Here is a 21,611-nt window from a genome sequence, read left to right on the forward strand (position 1 = left end):
TGTGCAATTCCTCTGTTATTTCTTCTGTTACCATTTGGGGAAGTGTCAGACTGTGCTGGGACACCCCGCCTCCGCAACTTGTACCATGCAGCTGGACAAGCAAGTAATTCATTCATAAACTTCTAGAAGGAATAACAGAGGAATAGCACAACATGACGTTAAATGAAGAGGCACCAGAATTGTTATTGCATCGGGAATGCAAGTATTAACTAAATGTAAAATATGGTAAAGGTCGGCTCACCCCTGATTCCAGCTGGCAAGGTGCTCCACCCCGATGTCGTACCCCGATCACCAGAAATAAAGCAATAATAGTTGAAAGGATGGGCACTCTAATATCTGGATCCCAGAGTAGGCAATATGACAGTAATTTATTTATTTATAACAATACAAATGTCAACCAAAACAGATCAAAATCCTATTAAAACACAATATAAAATTAATAAAATTAATAAATATACTTGATAAAATATGCTGCAGAAAGATCCACTGGTATTACTAATAAGTGGCCTAATGGCAGCCGTAGGTTCTGATTATGTACAGACTATATTGCCAAGTATATTTGACTGCAATCGATTAATAACTCCACACTGTCGAATAAAACGTGAAAATAGGTGACCAGTGCATAGAAAGTATAAGAATCAAAATTAGGTGATAAAACATAAAATATTATTATGGGTAGGTGCAGTATACGATAAGTGTTCAAATGGTTGCGGTAATCGGCAACCGTGCAAAAATGACTGTGGAGATTTATCCTCAAGTTCAGTCTTTCTGAATGTAACAGAGAAATTCCTGGGGGTATCCACCTTCGAAGCGCGTCTGGCGTGGACCGATTGGACCTGACTATAAACCGCAACAGTTTGCCATTTGATGTTGGACAAAAGAAAGCGCTTTCTAGGATAAAAAAGCTTTATGGCCATTTAGCAGCCACCTATGTACGTGACCGCACTAAAGAGGGGTGGAGCACGTATCCCAATTAAGGATACCTAAGGTGAACCTGTAGTGGAACGGAGCGAATACCACCAAGCACTGCCACTCACAGCCGGACCTGGAAAAGCACGGTAATACACCATAGGAGCTTGTATCTAAACAGCTTGGCCGCATGCTGTCTGGGGCCCAGTGATATATTCCACCCAGAACTTCCACCACGTGGGACGCCACGGTAAAGTTCACATGTGAGTAACAAAATAATTTACCAACTGATTACATGTGCATATATTATCGCTCTATAGCTTCACTACTGAAATATTGAATCATCGCTGCTGTGCTCTATAGCGGTGTTAACCAGAGACTTGCCGGACTGATACATTGTATAACAGAGTATATTTTTCGGATCAGATACTGGAATACTAAGTCGACCCCCAGGAATTTCTCTGTTACATTCAGAAAGACTGAACTTGAGGATAAATCTCCACAGTCATTTTTGCACGGTTGCCGATTACCGCAACCATTTGAACACTTATCGTATACTGCACCTACCCATAATAATATTTTATGTTTTATCACCTAATTTTGATTCTTATACTTTCTATAAGTATTAACTAAAACAAGATGTCAGGAGAGGTGACAGTTTCCAGTTTCCTCTTTAATACCTTGAGAATAAAAGTGGTGTTTGTTAATGCTTTAGGTAAAATCTGTTACTTGTAAAACTGTACTTAAAACAAGCAGTAAAATGTCTGATGGTCATTAAAGCATTTTTCCAGGATTAGAAGAACATGGCTTGCCTTCTTCCAAAAACAGCGCCAAACCAATCGGTAGGTTGAGTGTGGTATTGCATCTCGGCTCCATTCACTTCAGTGGATCTGTTCTACAATATCAGACACAGCACATGTATAAGTATGGCACTGCTAAGGCTAGTGATTGGCTGCAGCAGTGCATGTGACCAAGGACAGGATGTCGCTTCTGGTCCACAGGGAGCCAGAAACTGTGGGGACAGGATCCTCAGTGCAGGACTGGAAAGCTGATGAGTTCTGGGCCTTGGTTGAGTTCATCTTCAGGGTTAGACAACCTCTTCAAGCTATATATAAAGCTAGGAAACGCCATTTAATTGCGCTATAAGATGGAGTCATTACATTACTAACGTGAGGGATGAGAATTAGGGATGAGCGAATCGACTTCGGATGAAACACCCGAAGTCTATTCGCATAAAACTTCGTTCTAATACTGTACGGAGCAGGAGCTTGAGTTCGGGAAATTGTTTTTTTACAGTATAAATCAATTTCTGAAGTTATTATGCGAAGTCTTGCGAGAAGTCACAAAGCAATAACTTCGGCTCATCAGAGCCAATACATTCTAATGCTGTACGGAGCTCCTGCTCTGTACAGTATTAGAACGAATTTTTATGTGAATCGACTTCGGATGTTTCATCTGATGTCGATTCTCTTATCCCTAATGCGAATATCTGTACTGCTGACAATGTATATAGAAACATCTGGCGAAAAATTGCACTGCATGCATCCCAGGATCCCAGTCTAGCCTGTAATTATGCTTATCTAGATTACAAAGGGGGATTTACCATTAGGAGAACATTTGAAGTTAGCTTTGCAGAAAACACAATCACTCTTGTACTCCAATGCCAAAAGTGATGCCACAGGTCAAGATATTGGGAATTGTAGTGCAAAGTGAACACCAAAATACTGGCACACCAGGTTTGATAAATGTCCCCAGTTTTTCTGTAGCATGCGTGTTCTTCCTGTCACGTGTTTTTGTGTTGTCGAAATTGCTCTGGAAAAGTGAAATGACCGATGTGAACTGCAGCCCCATTTAGATGAGCATTTAAATGAGGACGCCATATTTGTCAATCACTTAGCTGGCACTTGACAGAAACGGACCTCCTGTCTGATACTTAAATTCTAATGAAGCACTGAAAGCCAGGGTTTCAGTGCATGTACTGTAGTTTTATGTGATCACCCAAAATGTGCATTTAATGAATGGGCAGGTTTCTAAACAATGCTGTTTGCCGAGTGTATAACCTTAATTACGTTACTCTCCACATGCTCTCTTTAAACAGTCCTCTGAAGTGTGAAACCACAGATAACATTTAATATGTTTTTTTTTTTTTTTTTTTTTCTTAGTAAACGTAAAACCTTCATTGTCTCCGCAGGCAGCAGAAAGCGTCACCTTCATTGGACCTGACACTCATGCAATTCAAGCTATGGGAGACAAGATTGAAAGCAAGCTATTAGCCAAGAATGCGCAGGTCAACACCATCCCTGGCTTTGACGGGGTGGTCAAGGTGAGGAGCAGTTTGTGGTCCAGATATTGTAATGAATGAGTCAAATTGCAATTCTTATTCATTTAGTTTTCTTTTAGACTTAGAAATCTGTCAACATTTTTTTCCTCTGCAGAATAAATCTAGGGAATTAAACAGAATTCCTAGACAATAGATGCTTCAGTTTTACGTTTTTCAGACTATAGTTGATTTTAGTGATTGCTTATTGGCACATCCGGAAGCGATGCGTGTTGCAAACGGATAGCATCTGGACTGAACCCTGACCCATTTATTTCAAGGGGTCTGTGCACATGAGCATAGTTTACCACTGATCATGTCTGCGTTCAGGAAAAATTGCCCTGGCCCCATAGAAGTGAATGGAGCTTGCATGAAAAACGGAAGGCTTCCGTATGCAATGCGTTTTCCATTGATGGTTGCTAGGAGATGTTGAGTAACATCGTAACCTAGTAACATAGTTCATAAGGCTGAAAAGAGAATCCGTCCATCCAGTTCAGAGTGTTATTCTTGAGTTTATCATCACACACGTGAAAAACGCATTAAAAAAAATGCAGCCACCCGGGAAAAAATGAAGCGCAGGACACAATTGCAGACAAAACTGATTCGACTTTTTATCTGAACAGACCCTGACTCGTTCTGTATCTCTTCTGTGAAACAGGCCTTAGCCACTTGTGCATGGGGAAAGCCTCTTTGAAGAGACCAGTCCCAAATACGCGTGTGCGTTTGTGCTTGTAAGCGAAAATAAAGCAGGCAGGGCTTACGTATGCAGTTTTGTGCTTACAGTTTTTTGTGTCAAAGCAAGAAGTTGATCCCAAATAATTTAACAGCACGGCTAATACTTTTCTCTTTTGTATCCACTCTTGTCTTTGGTTTAAAAACTGCCATAAAAAGTGCATATATGATTCCAGCCTAAACTAAGTTGAAGCATCTAAAACGGGAAAAATACTAATTATTTTTGATAATGATTTTTATTAGTTATTTTCAAGTGTAACAAGGGAAATTAATTGTAATTAAACGCACTTCCTAAAGGCTTAAAATGCACGGTGATTATGGGTGTTGACGAGGAGTTTGCTTGTGGAATGTTTAAGCACTTATTTTGTTTGCTTAAACCACAATAACATTTGCCATGCAATTCTCATTTTGTCTAATTTCCATGCCTGATTAATTTTGCACATCGCTAAGAAATGAGCAGCTAATTGCAAATTAGGATTGTGTATATGATAATTCCTGTTTAATGCGGTTGTACTATTGCTAACTGTGTCAGGATTTGTGATGTTGCATCCTGTGTAAACGGCAGTAATTATCTTTTGGGCATCTGCCATATCTAAAGGTAAAAAAAGAATGTCCTTGAATTATTTTCGTGTAATCTTTTTTTTTTTGTCGCTGAAAACAAGTGTACAACTATGATTCTTCACACTTCATTAATAATTTTATTTTTTATGTGTTATTAAAGGGGTATTCTGAGAATATTTTGGGCAGTGTGTGAGAATGAATCTCTAGCTAGTAAAGCGGCCTCAGCGCTGACCTGCATTGTGTGCCTAAGGCTGGAGTGGGATACTATTCTATGCTCTCCCGGGGCTAGTGGGAGATTCATTCTCCCGTATGCACTGTGGTGATGGAGTGCAGGGGACAGGCCATCAGGGATGACAGAAATGGATCATGTGCACAATGTACAGATAGTGATCCGGGAAGTGCCTGGAGCATAACTTGAATGGGGAGTGCAGCACTAGCCGGTAGGCAAATATTAATAACTATAAAAGGAAAAGTTGTAAAGAATGGGGGGAACATGAAATAAAATGCAATTCTCAGAATACCCCTTTAAATGTTTACAATATCTTATGTGACCATTCTCTATTGTAAAGTGTCTGTGAAGGTTCTCATTCATCCAGGTCATAGAAACATGGAAGGTGTCGGCATTTGGCCCATCTAGTCTGCCCAATATACTGATTACTATGAATAGCCCTTGGCCCTATCTTATATGAAGGATGGCCTTGTGCCTATCCCATGCATGCTTGAACTCCTCCACTGTATTTGCAGCTACCACTTCTGCAGGAAGGCTATTCCATGCATCCACTACTCTCTCAGTAAAGTAATAATGGTAAGAAGTCAGAGCTACTGATATTTTTTTCCCCATGAAGACTGGTTTTCTTAATTAGGCCTCATGCACACAACCATAGTTATGGTCCGCATCCGAGTCGCAGTTTTTGCGGCTCGGATGCGGACCCATTCACTTCAATGGGGCCGCAAAAGATGCGGACAGCACTCTGTGTGCTGTCCGTATCCATTGCTCCATTCTGAGGCCCCGCCAAAAAAAAATAGCATGTCCTATTCTTGTCCGTATTGCGGACAAGAATAGGCATGTCTTTGCGGACCGCAAAAAACAGCACAGTCGTGTGCATGAGCCCTTAGAATGAGAAAACCAGTCGGATGACTATCAAAATATCTTTAAGGGGGAAAAAAATAGAAAGTCCAGTTGCTTTGACTTATCACTACTGATAAAGACATCGTAAAGATTGCATAGACACTGAATTTACTTTTAATTCAGTTTCCTCTTTGATAAATCCAGTGCATGTAAAAGATGTAGCCTCGGCTCATATTCTACAGCTTCTTCTTTATTTCCTCCCTTCAATTGCATTGCATGGAGCCCAGAAATCATGGTGTACCAGTTTATGAGAAGGATAGGGGTAGAGGGGCATTGCATAGGCTTAAACACGGCTGTGGCCAGTGAAGAGGTGCAGAATTATCTCAAAGGCAGTCAAGTATATGTATTTTCCACATGAAACAATTAGAAATTGGGCTGGGGAAACTCTGTTTTGGATGAGTAGACTTCTCATGAAAACATGATCCAAAACGATGTGTACAATACAATACATGTATGTCCATGTGCCTTTTATATAGCCCAGGTAATCATTGCTTCAGCGTCACACAGCGTGAAAGGAAGGGGGTGGAATTTCTGGACACCACCAAGTTATGCCAGCACCCCAGGAAAAGGAGCAAGTGCTCCCAAGTCTTCTAAAATATGTTCACATATGTGGCTCCTCAAGATATCAGGTAGTTGAGCAAAAAATAAAAAATTTCAGTTTGGTATAAATCCATTGTATTTTGACAGCCAAATATTTAATACAAATAATTCGACTTTACAAGTTCACATTTGTATTATCCAGGCAGGTTGGCTAATGCGATATTAGATATGTAGTTCCCAAAAAATCTGTACATTCAGTAAAATGCTTTTACTCTGAGCTCAGTGAGATCTGAAGGCTTCTCTGCTCTTACAATGCACAATAACCTAACATTTCTTGCACCAAAGGATCGTTCTTTTATTCATGGTATAGGTGTAATTCTATTTACAGCATTTTTGTGTTAATTCTTCCAAAGCTGTGTTTCCTTGTTTTTATTTGTGGTTATTACCCAGTTTCCTTGCCCAGATATAAATTGGCCTGGTAATTGTGTTCTTCCAACACAATCAAATTTGCAAGCCAAAAGAAATGCAGAAAGTTCCCAACTTGTGCTGTAATGGCAGCTCTTCATCAGTCATTGCTGCATATTGCTGGAGAGGTTCTAATTGTCTGCATTTGGAAGGTTTAACACTTCCTGACAGAGAGGCTATTAAGGGGAAGTATTCTCGCATAACTGTCAGCGGCAGGAACAAAGGGCCTTGCTACTCAATGTGTACAAACCACTAACATTCTTAAATGACCCCTTTTCATGAATTTCATTCTTTTAAGCCAACATCCCATAGAGAAAGAAACAAGGTGTAATAAAACAGTAAACCTATACATTCTTGTGAGGGAATTTATCTATGGCTTAAAAACAATTGTTATTTTGTGGACAAGGGAAAAAAAAAATCTCATTAGCAGATGTAAGTGCTCGGAGTAAAAGGACTTAAAGCTAAGGTTGTTCTTAAGACTGCTTTGAACTTAACAAGCAGCGATTGTGGAGCAGACTAGTTAATGAAAGGAAATTAAATTTTTTGCCAACTTCCCCTGCTAGCGTCCTTTCTCTTCATGAGTCCGTAACACAGTAGTGAAACTTTTTTTTTTCCTTTGAAAGAGGATTTTTACCTTATGTAAATTTTCTTGCATAATAACGTACATTCAAGATGTGGTTTCTGTCTTTTAAAAATGTATGAATTAAAAGTTAAAAAGAGTCATCTACAGATATATAATTTGCACATGTAAATACGAAAAAAAAAATATATATATATATAGATAGTGTGTATGATCATTTTATCTATTGACGGTCTTATATTTTTTTACCTTTAGGACTCTCTTTGTATTGGTTGAAATCGTATTTTATGACAGATGGTATCACCAGCCTACCTCTTGCTTTCTTTTTTTTTTTTTTTTTTTTATTGTATAACTTAGATTATTTTACTTTTCGGAAGCTGGTAAAGCTAAGCATTTGAAACAATAGAGAATCATCTCCCCCTGCTGACAGCTTCATGAAAAACATGACAAGCAAATAGGAGAGGAGATGAAACAAGCTTTAGCCGACAAGTTTTAATGCCCTGATTTATGGCCTATTATGGATTGTAAACTCTGAAATTTAATCACTTCATTTCGGCCACTGCAAAAGGCCATCTTTCAATGGTCGTGGGGCTTCCTGTCAGCTGATTGGATAGCGCTTTGAGTTTTCCTCGAGTAGTATAATAATGATGAGGTAGAATTTACATTCCACTTATGGTATTAATTTTACATTCCTCTGAATGAACAAGGTCACAAGGTTGTAAAATCAAACATTAAATGAATCGGAGGAGACAGTAGTGCAATATATGACTGCCCTTAGGACACAGTGCAATGGCTGATGGGATTAACGTGAGTCTCATTTCCTGCTTTTACAGGATGCAGATGAAGCTGTCAGAATTGCAAGGGAAATTGGTAAGTTCTTAAATTAGCTATGGTGGGATTTGTATGCCTCTTAGCAGACATGCTTGACTAAATTAAATGTGTAATAGGTAATCCCTATAGAACAAATAATGTTTTAATAGTTTAAGATCTCATTTGCCTATGGCTTTTGAACAATTTAAGCATTGGCTTCTTTTTTTTTTCTTCTAACACCATGTGTTATCTTTGAAAATTGTACATAAAGTCCCTTTCTGTTCAGGCATTGAATGTAACAGCTATATGTTTACTCTTTATTCTGTTTCATCAGCTATATTAATGTAGCTTATTTTACAGTACTAGAACATCATTTATAAATTCTCATCTCACTGCTCCCCCATATATTCACTGCTCCCCAGTCCAACTATACTAATAAACGCATCCATATTGGAATTCCTCTATAGTATTTGCATTAAAAGACACACTGCCATTTTCTTATACTGTGGGAAATGTGGTAGTTATTTTTTTAAGTTGTGTTAAAAATGTATCAAGAATTTAAATATTATACAGTTATAATGAACCATTTACATAAATAGTGTGCAATCATAAAAGGTATGAAGTTTGTGTTTGTACCATGCTAGACTTTCAAGAGCGGGCAGGTTTACTGTTTGCCAGAATTGTGGCACCATGCTCTGTTAAGACAGTCCCTGAAAATAAAGAAACTTTGAGACATTTTAGACTGCACAACCACACAGAGACTCACATTTATCCCAATAGGTTGCAGTCCACTGTTGTAAATGTATGAAGCAGTGACATTCCTTTTTATGGTATCTGGACCCATTTGAATGCTTCTGAAATGCATGTAAATCACACCAGCGCTTTAATTCCGATATTCTGTTCCAACATAGGAACAGAATACCAGAATTCCTGGATCTGGCATATGCTGGAGCCCATTTACTATGTGGGTCTGTTGGGTTCCGGCTTTTTGCAAGACAAAATACAGCTACGTATTACACTACATATTTTTGTGAGAATGTGTGATGGAGGCTTCTGTCTGAACCTTTGCCAGTTGTATTCTTTTGACTTCTGTGTTAAGGTGGTTTCACTGCTGAAAAATATTCTTCATGTTCCATTGCCAACCTAATAGGCTGCGTTTTAAACTGGCAACTGATCACTCTGATACATCATAGATGGACAAATAAACATTTGGTCAAGGATACAGTTCATATTATATAGATCACAATTCGGTCAAAGATGTTTTAACACCGTAAGTGGGTCCTATTTTGCAGATAGGTGAAGATACCAGAGGTTAAATAGATATGTGCTAGCCCATTATTACACCAATAATGCATTTAAAGGGATTTTCGAGGCTCCTGATATGGATGACCTGTCCTCAGGATAGGACATAAATATCCAGTCAGTGAGGGTCCATCACTCTGCACCCCTACCCCAATAGTTCCCTGCAGCCTCCGGCACTGGAACTAGCACCCCCACAGCAACAACAAATCTATGACACTATGTAATACAATAGTGAAAGGCAGTTTACAGGATTTCTTTATAAAAATAAGAAGCATCTGTATTTTGAGATTATGGCTTTCCATATATATTATCACGCTAAAAACTAACAAATCCACAAAACTTACTCGTTTTCATTAAAACAGATCTATTGGGGGATAACTCAAACATGACACAGATTAAAAGTAAAAAAATAAAAAAAAATTAATATTGCTTACTGTAACATGGGGCATGCCAAACTGTCATGTTTGTAGTATGACCAAATGATCAAAGCCTCAACTTGTGTTTAATTGCTCCCTGCTGTTAGGCTACCCCGTCATGATCAAGGCCTCAGCGGGTGGTGGTGGTAAAGGCATGAGGATTGCTTGGGATGATGAAGAGACCAGGTGAGCTGCTGTCCACACTGTTAACTTTGATTAATACTATCAAATTCTACATCTTTGTTTTGAGGATATGTGCTGAACTGTCACTTCAAAGTTATCTGAAGTCTATATAGCCGGTCTACTTCTAATTGCTTCTTTGCGCTGTCTTTTTTTATTTTTATTGTTGTCATTGTGATACAAAGTAACATACCGTATGTAAGGTTGTATTTTTACCTCAGTTTGTTCTCATTTTGGATTTCCTTAAGACCTAATTGTGCAAATACTAGATATATAGTATATATCACCAGAATTATGTTAGGATTTATCAAGTTACATGCAAATACCCTTGAGAGATGGATAAATAATCAGTACTCATGTAAACTACATAATATTGACTTCATCTCAGAATGTTTTGGAGAAGTACACAATTTAGTAAAGAATTTCATACTGAAGATTTGGCCACAAAAGGATCTAGCTAATCACCAGTGAAGATATGGAATCCAGCGCCACTCTCTGGTAAAAACTTTATTTAAACTAAAAAGTTTGTTGTAACACATGCAGTGCAGAGACGTCTCCCGATGCTTTCTCAACGCCTTGCCAGATTTTTTTTTTTAGACAGATTTTTGGCACTTACGCATTAGTAAATCTGGGACCCTTTGTTTCCCTCTAATAAGGGAAAAATGGGAGCTAGGATTACAAAAAAGAAATTAAATTAAAGGTCTAATTTCAAAAAGGTAACATTTCTCTTAGGCTTTCAAGCGCTCCAGTCACACATGGTTAATACGGTTGAAAAAAGACATAAGTCTATCACAGCCAAGGGGTAGGAGGGGACCCGAATTTTAGAAAAGGAAGTGAGACCCAGATTTCTACACATTTTCATAAGCGTTGTCATTCACTTTAAATAATTTTTCTAGGCCCTTTTTAAAACTGTCCACTGTTCCTGCTGTGACCACGTCCTGAGGAAGTATTTTCCACAGATTCACAGTTCTTACAGTAAAGAAGCTTTGACGCTTCTGGAGATTGAACTTTTTCTTCTCCAGTCGGAGGCTGTGCCCCTTGTCTTTTCAGGGTATTTCACATGGAACAGTTTTTCACCATATTTTTTGTACGGGCCATTATTTGTATAGGTTAATCATGTTCCCCCTTAGACGTCTCTTCTCAAGACTAAATAAATGTAGTTCTTTTAATCTTTCCTCATAACCCAAGACCCTCCATGCCCCTCATCAGATTAGTCGCTCTCTTTTGTACACTCTCCAGCTCCAGGGCATCCTTTCTATGGACTGGTTCCCACAACTGAACTGTATATTCCAGATGAGGCCGCACCAAAGTCTTAAAGACTTCTTAAGTGGATATTCCCCAAAGCTGTATATTCATTACCATACAGGATCTCATCATGTGAAAACAGAAACCCTTTTCTAGCTCATTGTAGAGAGGTTTTCCTGCATTGCTATAATGAGATGTAGCCAGTTTGGCTTCTACTAGGAAAGGAGGGAAAAGGTGTATTTTATCTTTCAATGATTGCTGAAACGGAAATCTCTTCTTGTTGTAATGCTAGTGCTGCAATCAGCTTTCTAAGTGATTAGATATCTCCCTACCCCTCGTCTTTGTTTCACAGAGGCAGACAGTGACCAAAACTAAGTTAATTTAATATGGAATAAAACTAGACAAGCAGAAACTTTATGAAATTTATCAATATGGGTGGGTTCACACTAGCAGCAGGGATTCCATTATGGCTTTCCGTTATAATGGGGTATAACGGAACATAACGGAATCCATAAGACGGAAGGGCGGATTCGTTTTGCTGCCCATAGACTTGCATTATGACGGAATGTAAAACGGACGCCTTTAAAAGGCATTCTGTTTGCTCTCCGTCCTAATAGAAGTCTATTGGAATCAAAACTGATCTGTCTGGTTCCCATTATGCAAGATGGAAAACAAAATCCTGTCGACAGGACTTTGTTTTCCGTCTTGCATAACGGGACCCAGACGTATCCGTTATGTTTTCCCATAGACTTCTATTAGGACGGAGCAAAACGGAATGCCACTTAAAGGCTTCTGTTTTGCATTCCATCCTATAAATTCTGTTATGTTCCGTTATAACTGAAAGCAATAACGGAATCCCTAACGCTAGTGTGAACCCCACCCTATGGCTCACACAAGGGAAAAGTGGCAGAAAACGTCATAAACGTGTTTGTGACTTTTTAAATGCCACGTGTGACAGATCGCAAGTGGCGTTTCTGTGCCGTCCTCACTACTTTCTGAGAAAAGGACGTGCTGAGGGCAGAGAGTGGGCAGAGCTTGTCACGTTTATCTTCATTTGCAACTTTTTGCAAGTTCAAATGAAGATGGAAATCTATGGAAGACTCTGTCTATGATGATGATGAAACCTCCTATCCTCTTTTTTTTTAATTTTTTTTAAATCAGTGTATTTTTTTATTGTCGAGCAAATTGCAGCAAAATGACAATCGGCAAGTGACATTTGTTGACACAATAAAGTGCATCAATATTACAATGTCTATTAGTTTTTGTCTTCATTACGCTTCGTGCTTGACATTATTTTTCCCCCATTTTCAATACCTCTACCCCAACCCTATCCCATAACCAAAAGTGCATTGTATTGTCTAGTGTTGTACAGTACTGCATTATATAGCATTGTGCGTTGAGACGGCCAACCCAACACCACACGATATCCTATCATTGCTAACAGAGCATATCCTATATTTCTCAACGAGTTTGGGGCAATCCACAGAGTCAAGCTCCATCGCTCAGCGATCCACACAGCATAATGTGGTCTATAGCGTGTGATCAAGATTACCGTAATCTACCTAACCCAGACATTTGATCTCGGATACATTCCTCTGCTAGCGCCCTTGAGACTAATCCTGGATCAGACACCCATTCCTCCCCCCCCCCCCCCCCCCCCCCCCACACACAGACATAAACCTATTTGGACGTTTCCTCTTCAGATAGATACCTCTCTCATAATGCAGAATAACGTTCAGTTTGTTAACAAATTCCCATCTCGTGGGAGGGTCAGGTGCAATCCAATGTCTAGCTATTAATATACGTGCTTTAAAGAGCATTCTTTGTATACAAAGAAATATATAATTACCCTGGACCTCCACATCCAATTGACCCAAGGGACACATTTTAACATTTTAGGGTTACATGGTATGTCTATCTGCGTAACTTGCTTAATAAGCTTCACTATCTACTTCCAAAATTTTTCAAATTTAGAGCACGTCCAAAAGATGTGTATTAAGGATGCATTTTCCATTGCACACTGAGGACAACATGAGTCAGGCCGAAGGCCTATCTTATACATAAAAACAGGAGTTTTGCACACCCTGTGTTGTAAGTATAATTGTGACAGACGCTGTGCTTCATTGAGAGTCAAAGAGGGCGTTAGGGACAGCATATCCTTCCATTGTTCCTGAGTAAAATGTCCTACTTCAGCCTCCCATTTATCTTTAACCGGAAGGGTCTCTGAAGGAGAAATGATGCCGTTAATATGTCTGTATAACAAGGAGATCAACCCCTTCGTATTGCCCTTGCTTAATAGCTGCTGCATAATCGTTGGAGTAGCTAAAACCTTTGCACTCCCCGCAAACTGTGCCTGATATGTGTGCCTCAGTTGTAAAAATTGATAGAAGGTTGAGTGCGGGAGTGCAAACTCTCTTTGTAGCTGTGCAAAGGATTTCATATTACCATCCTCCTGAATATGGTTTAGACTGAGGACACCCTTTTTCTCCCAAGGAAAAAAACCCTCTAGTTTAAATATCTCCGGAAGCTTCGGGTTTTGCCAAAAAAGGAGCATGTCCATAGAGTCCAGTAAGGCCAATAATATCTTTAAATTTGGACCAGATCTTACACATCCTCAACACCTTGTACTCTCCCTATTTCAGGTACACGATTAGTATGTCTTGCTTTCCCACATAAGATACTATATGTGCCGAGGGCCCTCCTTCCATACGTTGCCCCCAACCCTTTAAATATTGCAATTGGGCAGCTACATAATACACCCAGGGATTTGGTGCAGACAGACCTCCCTCCTCCTTGCCTCTCTGCAATCTCTCCAATTTTATTCTAGGTTGCTTTTTCTTCCATATAAGTGATCGGAAAATGCCTTGAATTTTATAGAATAACCTTTGGGGAACCCAAACAGGTGAGTTGTGTAAGAGATATAGCAGTTTGGGCATCAGGATCATCTTAATCAAATTGCATCTCCCCACCACTGAATGCGGGAGCTTGGACCAGGCGGAGACCTTATCCAGAAATTTAGTTAACAGGGGGTCTATATTAAGTCTAACATAGTCCGCAACTCTTCATGCAATCAGGACACCAAGATATTTAAATTTATCAACGATTTGTAATTGAATCTTTGACCAATCCATATGGAGAGGGAGCGTATCAATTGGAAGTATCACCGATTTATCTCAGTTGATACGTAACCCCGATCTGAAATTCAGTAATATGTTGCATCACCGGATGGATCGACCGCTCCAGGTCACCAATGTACAAAAGCAGGTCATCTGCGTATAGAGAGACTCATTCTTCATGAGGACCCAACGGAAGCCCTGTCCAATCCGCTGACGCACGCAGTGTACACGCTAACGGTTCAATGGCCACTGCAAATAGAAGTGGGGACAGAGGACACCCCTGTCTAGTCCCACGATACAGCGAGAATTGCGGACTAAGCTTTTCATTTGCTCTAACTCTGGACAGATATATCTATATAAAAGTTTCACCCAGGATAAAAATCCCGGGCTAAACCCCATAATTTTCATGGTTTCCCATAGATAGTCCCGATGCTGTCAAAGGCTTTGGCAGCGTCAGGAGAAACCACCGCCCTACACCCCCCGTATCTACTCGCTGTTGAAGATTAAGGAAAAGCCTCCTTAGGTTGATAGACATGCTTTTATCAGACATAAATCCTGATTGGTCATCACGTATTAAAGTATTAATAACCCTGTTTAGGCGGATGGCCAATATTTTTGCCAAGATTTTTACATCTACCGGGAGGAGGGATATGGACCTGTAGGACTCCAGAAACGTCGGATCCTTACCCGGTTTTGGAATGACCACTACCACAGCGTCCCTCATGGAGGCCGGCAAAACGTCCTGTCCTCTTAACAAAGTAATAGACTTATAAAAGGCATTTAATACTGTACTGCATAAAAGGTTGGTACATAAAATGAGAGTGCTGTGACTAGGAGTATATGTGTAAATTAGTTAACACCTGCTCTGTGATGGGAAACAGAGGGAGGTACATGCTCAGATTGGGTCAGTCACCAGTGAGGTACCACAGGGGTCAGTATTGGGACCTCTTCTTTTAACCGATATATAAAATCATAGGATGCATCAAAACAGATATAGGTGTCATGACAAGGACATTATTTTGCCTCTATATTAAGCTCCAGCTAGACCACACGTGTAATATTGTGTGCAACTGATGGGAACATGTGTGACTTAAGTAGAGCAGGTACAGAGAAGGTCAAAGAAGATAATTAAGGGAATGGCTGAATTTAGAAAAAAGATGACATAGGACAAGCTAATTATAATGTACAAATATTTTAAAGAACAGTACATAGATTTTTCTAATGATTATTTTGACGTTAACAATGGCAAGAAAGATATACAACATCCACAGCTTTCCTGGTCTAATCTGGAGCTTACCTCTCCATAGTAGATGATCAGTGACAGAATCCTGTTGCATTTTGCTTAGTAAATCTGCTCTTTAGGGTAAGTTTCTTGAAGCAATAATCCTGTAAAAAATAAATAAAATAATATATATATCTATTTCACAGTGTTGTGTGAATTGAAAGGGAAAAGAAGGGTCTATTGTTGATTGTTTTGTGCATTTACACACCTTAATTACTTGTAATCAGGTCTGTGTTGTCGCAGACCAAGGGTCAGTCACGTGAGTATCGATACCACGTGTTCAGGTGAATGACGTTGACTGAGAAAAATTACAGAGGTCAGCGCACAGTTCAAAACTCTGCCAGGATCCAAAAAAGGGAATGTACTTTGCCCTATGTTTATACCCCTTCCAAGGGTGTAACCTCTTAAAGTATTGACCTGATTGGTTTACAAATATTTCAACAATAACTTTTGATTGGTACACAAATAATACTTTTAATTGGTCAGAACTGAATCAATCTATTGATGTTCACCCATAAACGGTAAGGGTGTTGTAACATAGGGTAGAAGCCACTGTAGATATGTGGCATCCCCTATACCAGTGTGGCGTCATGTACCGTTTATGGGTAAACATTGCTGGAAGTGCGACCATACACCCCTTAGGACGACTATTCTAGGAATGGACTATCCTGCATAGGCGTTGCACTAGTCCAGTGTTCCCTGATGAGTTTGGGGCTATATAAATAAATGAAACGCGTAGGGACATTATTTTCTATTTATCTGAGCACCTGTGGGTAGGTTTCTTAGCACCCCTTTGAATAATCTTTTTTTTTTGATCAAATCTTTTTATTGAAGATCAGTTAAGATCAAATTTTCCATTTTTTGCATGTAGACAAAAGTGACAACACACATAAACCCGTCCCCCACCCCCCCACCCACCCTCCCCCACCCCAAAGTCCAGGTGCAGTCCAGCATCTAAAAAGTCCACAGCATATTGTAGAGTGTGATTCATTGTACATTCAAAACCACAAGCAGATCATCACATACATTTACTACTTTGTATCTTGCATTATACCCATGTTCATGTCACATACGTTACACCTCTCACTTTCATTGCCTTCCCCATGCCACTGTCCTAAACAGTAAGATGGAAATGGTCAATCCAGGTATACCAAATTTTATTAAACTTCTTGTTATTACCCCTCTTCTGATAAACATAACTCTCTAGTTGCACCAAGGTATGTGTCGATTTTATCAATTCGCTTAACCCCTTTGAATAATCATTGATAGGGTTCTATCTCTTTAATGTCCTTTCAAATACTATACACTATTCAATTAGACAATGAAGGGGTGACGTGTTTGAGGATTGTGAAAACAAGATTGTCCCAATTTATCTATCTGTGAAGACGTGAATTAAATGGTGTGGACGTTGATTTTGCCTACCTCTACCCATACATCTATTCGGGTAAGCGGTGTGTATATTACAGAATACGGGTTGATTTAAGTATTCAACATACACGTGTCTGATTGGATTTTGTGATACTTATTGTCTAATTGGTGTGGCTTCATGGTTATATTGGGGCTTTTTTGACCTTTTGGACACATCATTAAAAGTTGAGTTTTACTACTGCCCTTTTTAGATTTTGGGTTCTTGTATACTGCGGCAGCCTTGTAGTACTCAACCTTGTCCTATGAGTAGGAACAGCTCCTGTGGTGGCTGTATTTGATTGTGTTTTCTAACTCAATTCCCCAACCTGTCCAGAAAGGGAACCACATCCAGGCTTTATTTGCTGATGTGAATAACTCTAGTTTATTTCTAGTCTTCTCAAGAAGGGTTTTTTCAGGTGCACCGGTAAATGAAATGTTTGAGCGTGGTCTGATGTCTGGGACAACTTTCTACGGTACAGTTGCCCCATGCCCCCATGGGGAGCCATGATTAAGCTCTGTTACCACAAATGTAGTATAGTCCTGGTTTAATCCTACCATGATGTCCCATGCATCCCTGAAATCATATCATATTACCATACAATTTGGTCTCACAGTTCCATTGGTCCTCGTCTGTTTCTCCTGGACGGGCACACCTGGGGGCACAAGAAGCTTTCATAGTTGGACAGAAGCATAAACTGTTACAGTCAGTATCCACTATGTTACATGGCGTACCCTCAAATTCCATATTTAATACCAGAGTAGCGTTTCTACAATCTGTTTCCCACACATATACCTGTGGTAAACTGACAAAGCGTCCCTTTATCTTAGCTACATGGTTCAAACCTTGGCTCCAAGGTCTTTCTCACATGCCTCTTCAGGACTACCTAATCTCCAGGAACCAGAGAATGTGTACCTTCAAGAGAATTAGGATCTGGTATAGAAGAGAAAACACGTCAATGCACCTTTGACAGATTTTCATGCAACTCTACCAAGTATGTTTGTTTTGAAACTCTCTTTATAATTTTTTCAGCAAATGAGACAGTTATAATGGCAGTTTGACACATATCCATTCAAATAGGAGATAGAAAAGAGATGACATAGTGAGCATCAGATTCAAATTATATGACGTTATAGTCGGTGGTGTAGTCAAACATTTTGAATAAAGTATATCTATATGAGAACATTTAGTCACGTAGCACTGATCACCACGTGTTAAACCTTAAACCAAATTCAAAACATGAAAATAGGTAGGGGGAAAGGGGGGGGGGGGGGGGGGGGTTGGTCTGAGGGAAAAAAAGGAAGGAAAAAAAATGATACATATTTCCTATTCCAGAATCATATACCAGCAACGTTTCCTTGGACATTTAGGTACCAAGAAATTGCTGTCTGCAAGTCTCATCCATATATACACAGACCCGCTCATTACCATGTAAGAGGCTGCTACTCAGATAATACAGACATGCACTTAAATAGTATTGCAGAGTATAATGCAACTAATTCAGTATGAAGCGTCGATAGGATCTCCAAGGGTTCCATATGGCTTCAAATTGAAGTGGGGACCCGGAGTCCCAATGCACTATCTACTCAAGCCGGCATATCTGATCACACTTGATAATCCAGTTCTGGATCGCAGGGGTTATTTGCTGCTTCCAGTGGGTCTCAATGATAAGTCTAGCTGAGGCCAGCAGAGCAGCACACAAGATTTGCATACCTTTGGAACCGTGTAAATCACTTTGTAATCCAAAAAGGCAAAGTTTCGGAGTAACAGGGATGTGTATTCCACTCCCTTTCGACAAAACTCCACATACTTTTTTGCCAAAAGGGAGTTATTTTATCACAGTACCACCAAATATGCGCATGAGTGCCCAATTCCATGTTGCATCTCCAGTACGAGGGGCTACAACTCTACCAAGTATGAAATCAGAGTAGAGTAGTCGGCTTGCAACTGTTGGGGAAAATATAACCCTGTCCGTGGCGCAGAGCCAAATAAAATTTCAAAAGGACTAAGCTTGTCTTGTCCAGTAGGAGTAGTGTGGATGGCATATAATACTACTGGCAAAGCTTCTACCCAGTTCATAGAACTGTGTGAGAGACTGTTCTACCCACTGGAAGCTGTATCCTGGTCTTGGGCCCAGGGTGGGTGGAAGACAGCGAAATCCCAACCAAGTTGCGGAGGTTCGTGGTGTTGGCAGTTTTACGGTGTCAAGTGGGGTGCTTGGAGCCCTAAGGAAGCACTAGGAGCATCCATCAACTGAGGTACCCAGTCGGGTGCCAGGAGATCCTTTACACTCAGCATCAGGGTTAGTTAATGGTGTTTCTGTAACATTTGGTAACCCTTTGGTTTCTGCCATCATCAATTCATGACAGTTATGATTTGCAATTGGATCAGACATTTCTACTACTCCCACCTTTCCTCCTCTTCTAAATCCACAGGTAACAAAGTAGCTGGATTTAGAATTTCACATCGCTGTAAGGTAATGTGGGGACTGAGTAGTGTCATCTCATATTTTGTAATTCTGACTTGAGACAGATGCGTGTAGTAGTTCAGCAACTGAATGGGGTACTTGTAATGTGAGAGGGTGTTGTAGTACCAAGTCTTCAGATTTTAGCACAAATTCAGAGGTTGCAGCAACAGCTCTGAAACAAGTGGGTAGTGCTATAGCAATACTATCTAGACTGCTAGAATAGTATCCTGTCGCATCCGGTCCCCCTGTTTTTGGTACACCTGAGGCAAATCCTCCTTGCTCATGACAATACAATATGAAATTTTGTTTGTAGTTGGGATGCCCAATGCTGGTGTTGTAGTGAGAGTTAGATTTAATGCATGAAATGCACTCACAGCTTCTGGTGTTAGTTCAAAAGTCTCTACTTTGAGGCAGTCATATAGTGGTTGCATCATCTGAGAGCAATCTCTAATCCAGGGGCGACAGTAACTGACAAGGCCAATGAAGCCACGCAGAGCCCTTGAAGTTCTCGGCAGGGGGTGCTGCTGTATAGCAGTAACCCTTTCAGAGGTAAGGTGTTTAATACCTGGAGAAATACAGTGACCTAGGAACGTCACAGTAGATTCACAAAGTTGCAACTTCTCTTAGGAGGCTTTGCAACCATTTTCAGCAAGGAAAATAAGCAAAGATAAAGTTCCCTCTTTACACTGTTCAGGACTGTGACAACAAAGTAACAGATCATCAATATATTGCAAAAGAACAGTGTCCGATAGGCCCACTGCCAGTAGTGCAACACAGAATGTAGAGCAGTAGAGAAAATATCTGGAGAATTGGCATGCCCTTGTGATAAAACTACCCATGCATACTGCTTGTGACGGAAAGTAAAAGCAAAATAGGGCCAGCATTCTTCATGTAAAGGGACAGAAAAGAAAGCATTTGCAAGATCAATGACTTTAAAAGATGTGGCATCTATAGGTACTTGGTTTAACAGCGTGTGTGGATTGGGCACTTGTGGTGTATATAAATACACCTCAAGTGCCCAATCCACACACGCTGTTAAACCAAGTACCTATAGATGATGACAGTTACATGATTTAATGGCAGTAAATACTGTACCATACTATAGACTGGAGGCTGACCCTTCAATCTGTCTCTTGGTCACCGGAAATAGGGGCTTATTTGAAGGGGCTTTTATAGGGATTATCAATCCTTTCTCCAACAGATCTTTTAGATAATTTGCTATAGGATCTTCCTGTGAAGAATTTAGTGGGTACCGACGTATACATGGTGGCTTAGTGCCAGGTTTCAGCTGTACGACTACCGGAGTTACTGGTAGTCTACCCACGTCTGTCTTGGAAGTCTCCCACAAATGTGATGGGACTTCAGACAGCCAGTCTGGGGGTGTAAATTTAGAGGTAGAGGAGGTGTTGAGCGTCATTAAGGACATAAGTGCGCACAAAGTTTCTTCAGGCACAGGGTTTGTAATTTGGGGATTTCCTGAAGAGAAATCCACAGATGATTTCATGGCACGTCAGTCCCCAGTAAATTGTATAGACTATCTGATCTTACCAACACACATGTGACAATAGAGAAGGCATCATGAATGTTAAGTTTAACAGGCTTTATTAGGGGGAGTTTAACAGACGTTCCCTCAACCCCTTGACAATAATTATAATCTGAGGAGATAAGCTCGTCAGGCACATATTTTTCTTGTATTGGGGTAGGGGTTGCTCATGTGTCTACCAAAAAGTCAATTGAATTCCCTGTGTCCTCACATGTGGATGTAATGGTTAGTTGTGGACCTGTGTAAAGGGGGTAGTTAATGTTGAGGGAACTCACAGGATTGCTGTCATTTAGAGGTCTGGGGAGTAGCCTGACCTTTCTGGGGACATTTCACTGAATAATGCCAATTTTTCCCACAATTCCAAAAAGTTACCTGGTCCCAGTTACGTGGAGACCAGGCTCGACTTGGAACCTTTTATCTGGAGCCTGCCCTTTGGTTTGAAGGGTTGATTAGCCATTATTGGCTTATTTTTATTTTTGTAAGTCTAGCTCGGCTCCCTTTGCTATGGCCACTAGGTCAGGGAACTGGCAGGTCCTTTTTTACAGCATCCTGTATGGGTGCTTTTAATCCAGACATGAATGTATGTTTTAGTAGTCTCCTGTCCTTACTGTC

General features: G+C 40.1%; 1 protein-coding gene across 1 annotated transcript in view; it reads left to right on the forward strand.

The window, feature by feature from the left end:
- PCCA (propionyl-CoA carboxylase subunit alpha) overlaps nt 1–21,611 on the forward strand; it is a 476,636-nt gene that overhangs the window by 136,735 nt on the left and 318,290 nt on the right. Inside the window, exons 7-9 of the mRNA XM_044286403.1 lie at nt 3,101–3,232; nt 8,067–8,103; nt 9,869–9,947. Of these exons, the coding sequence (XP_044142338.1) occupies nt 3,101–3,232; nt 8,067–8,103; nt 9,869–9,947 (248 nt within the window). The remainder of the gene's footprint in view (nt 1–3,100; nt 3,233–8,066; nt 8,104–9,868; nt 9,948–21,611) is intronic.

This window comes from Bufo gargarizans, chromosome 3, assembly GCF_014858855.1.
Source record: "Bufo gargarizans isolate SCDJY-AF-19 chromosome 3, ASM1485885v1, whole genome shotgun sequence".
NCBI classification, from domain to species: Eukaryota; Metazoa; Chordata; class Amphibia; order Anura; family Bufonidae; genus Bufo; species Bufo gargarizans.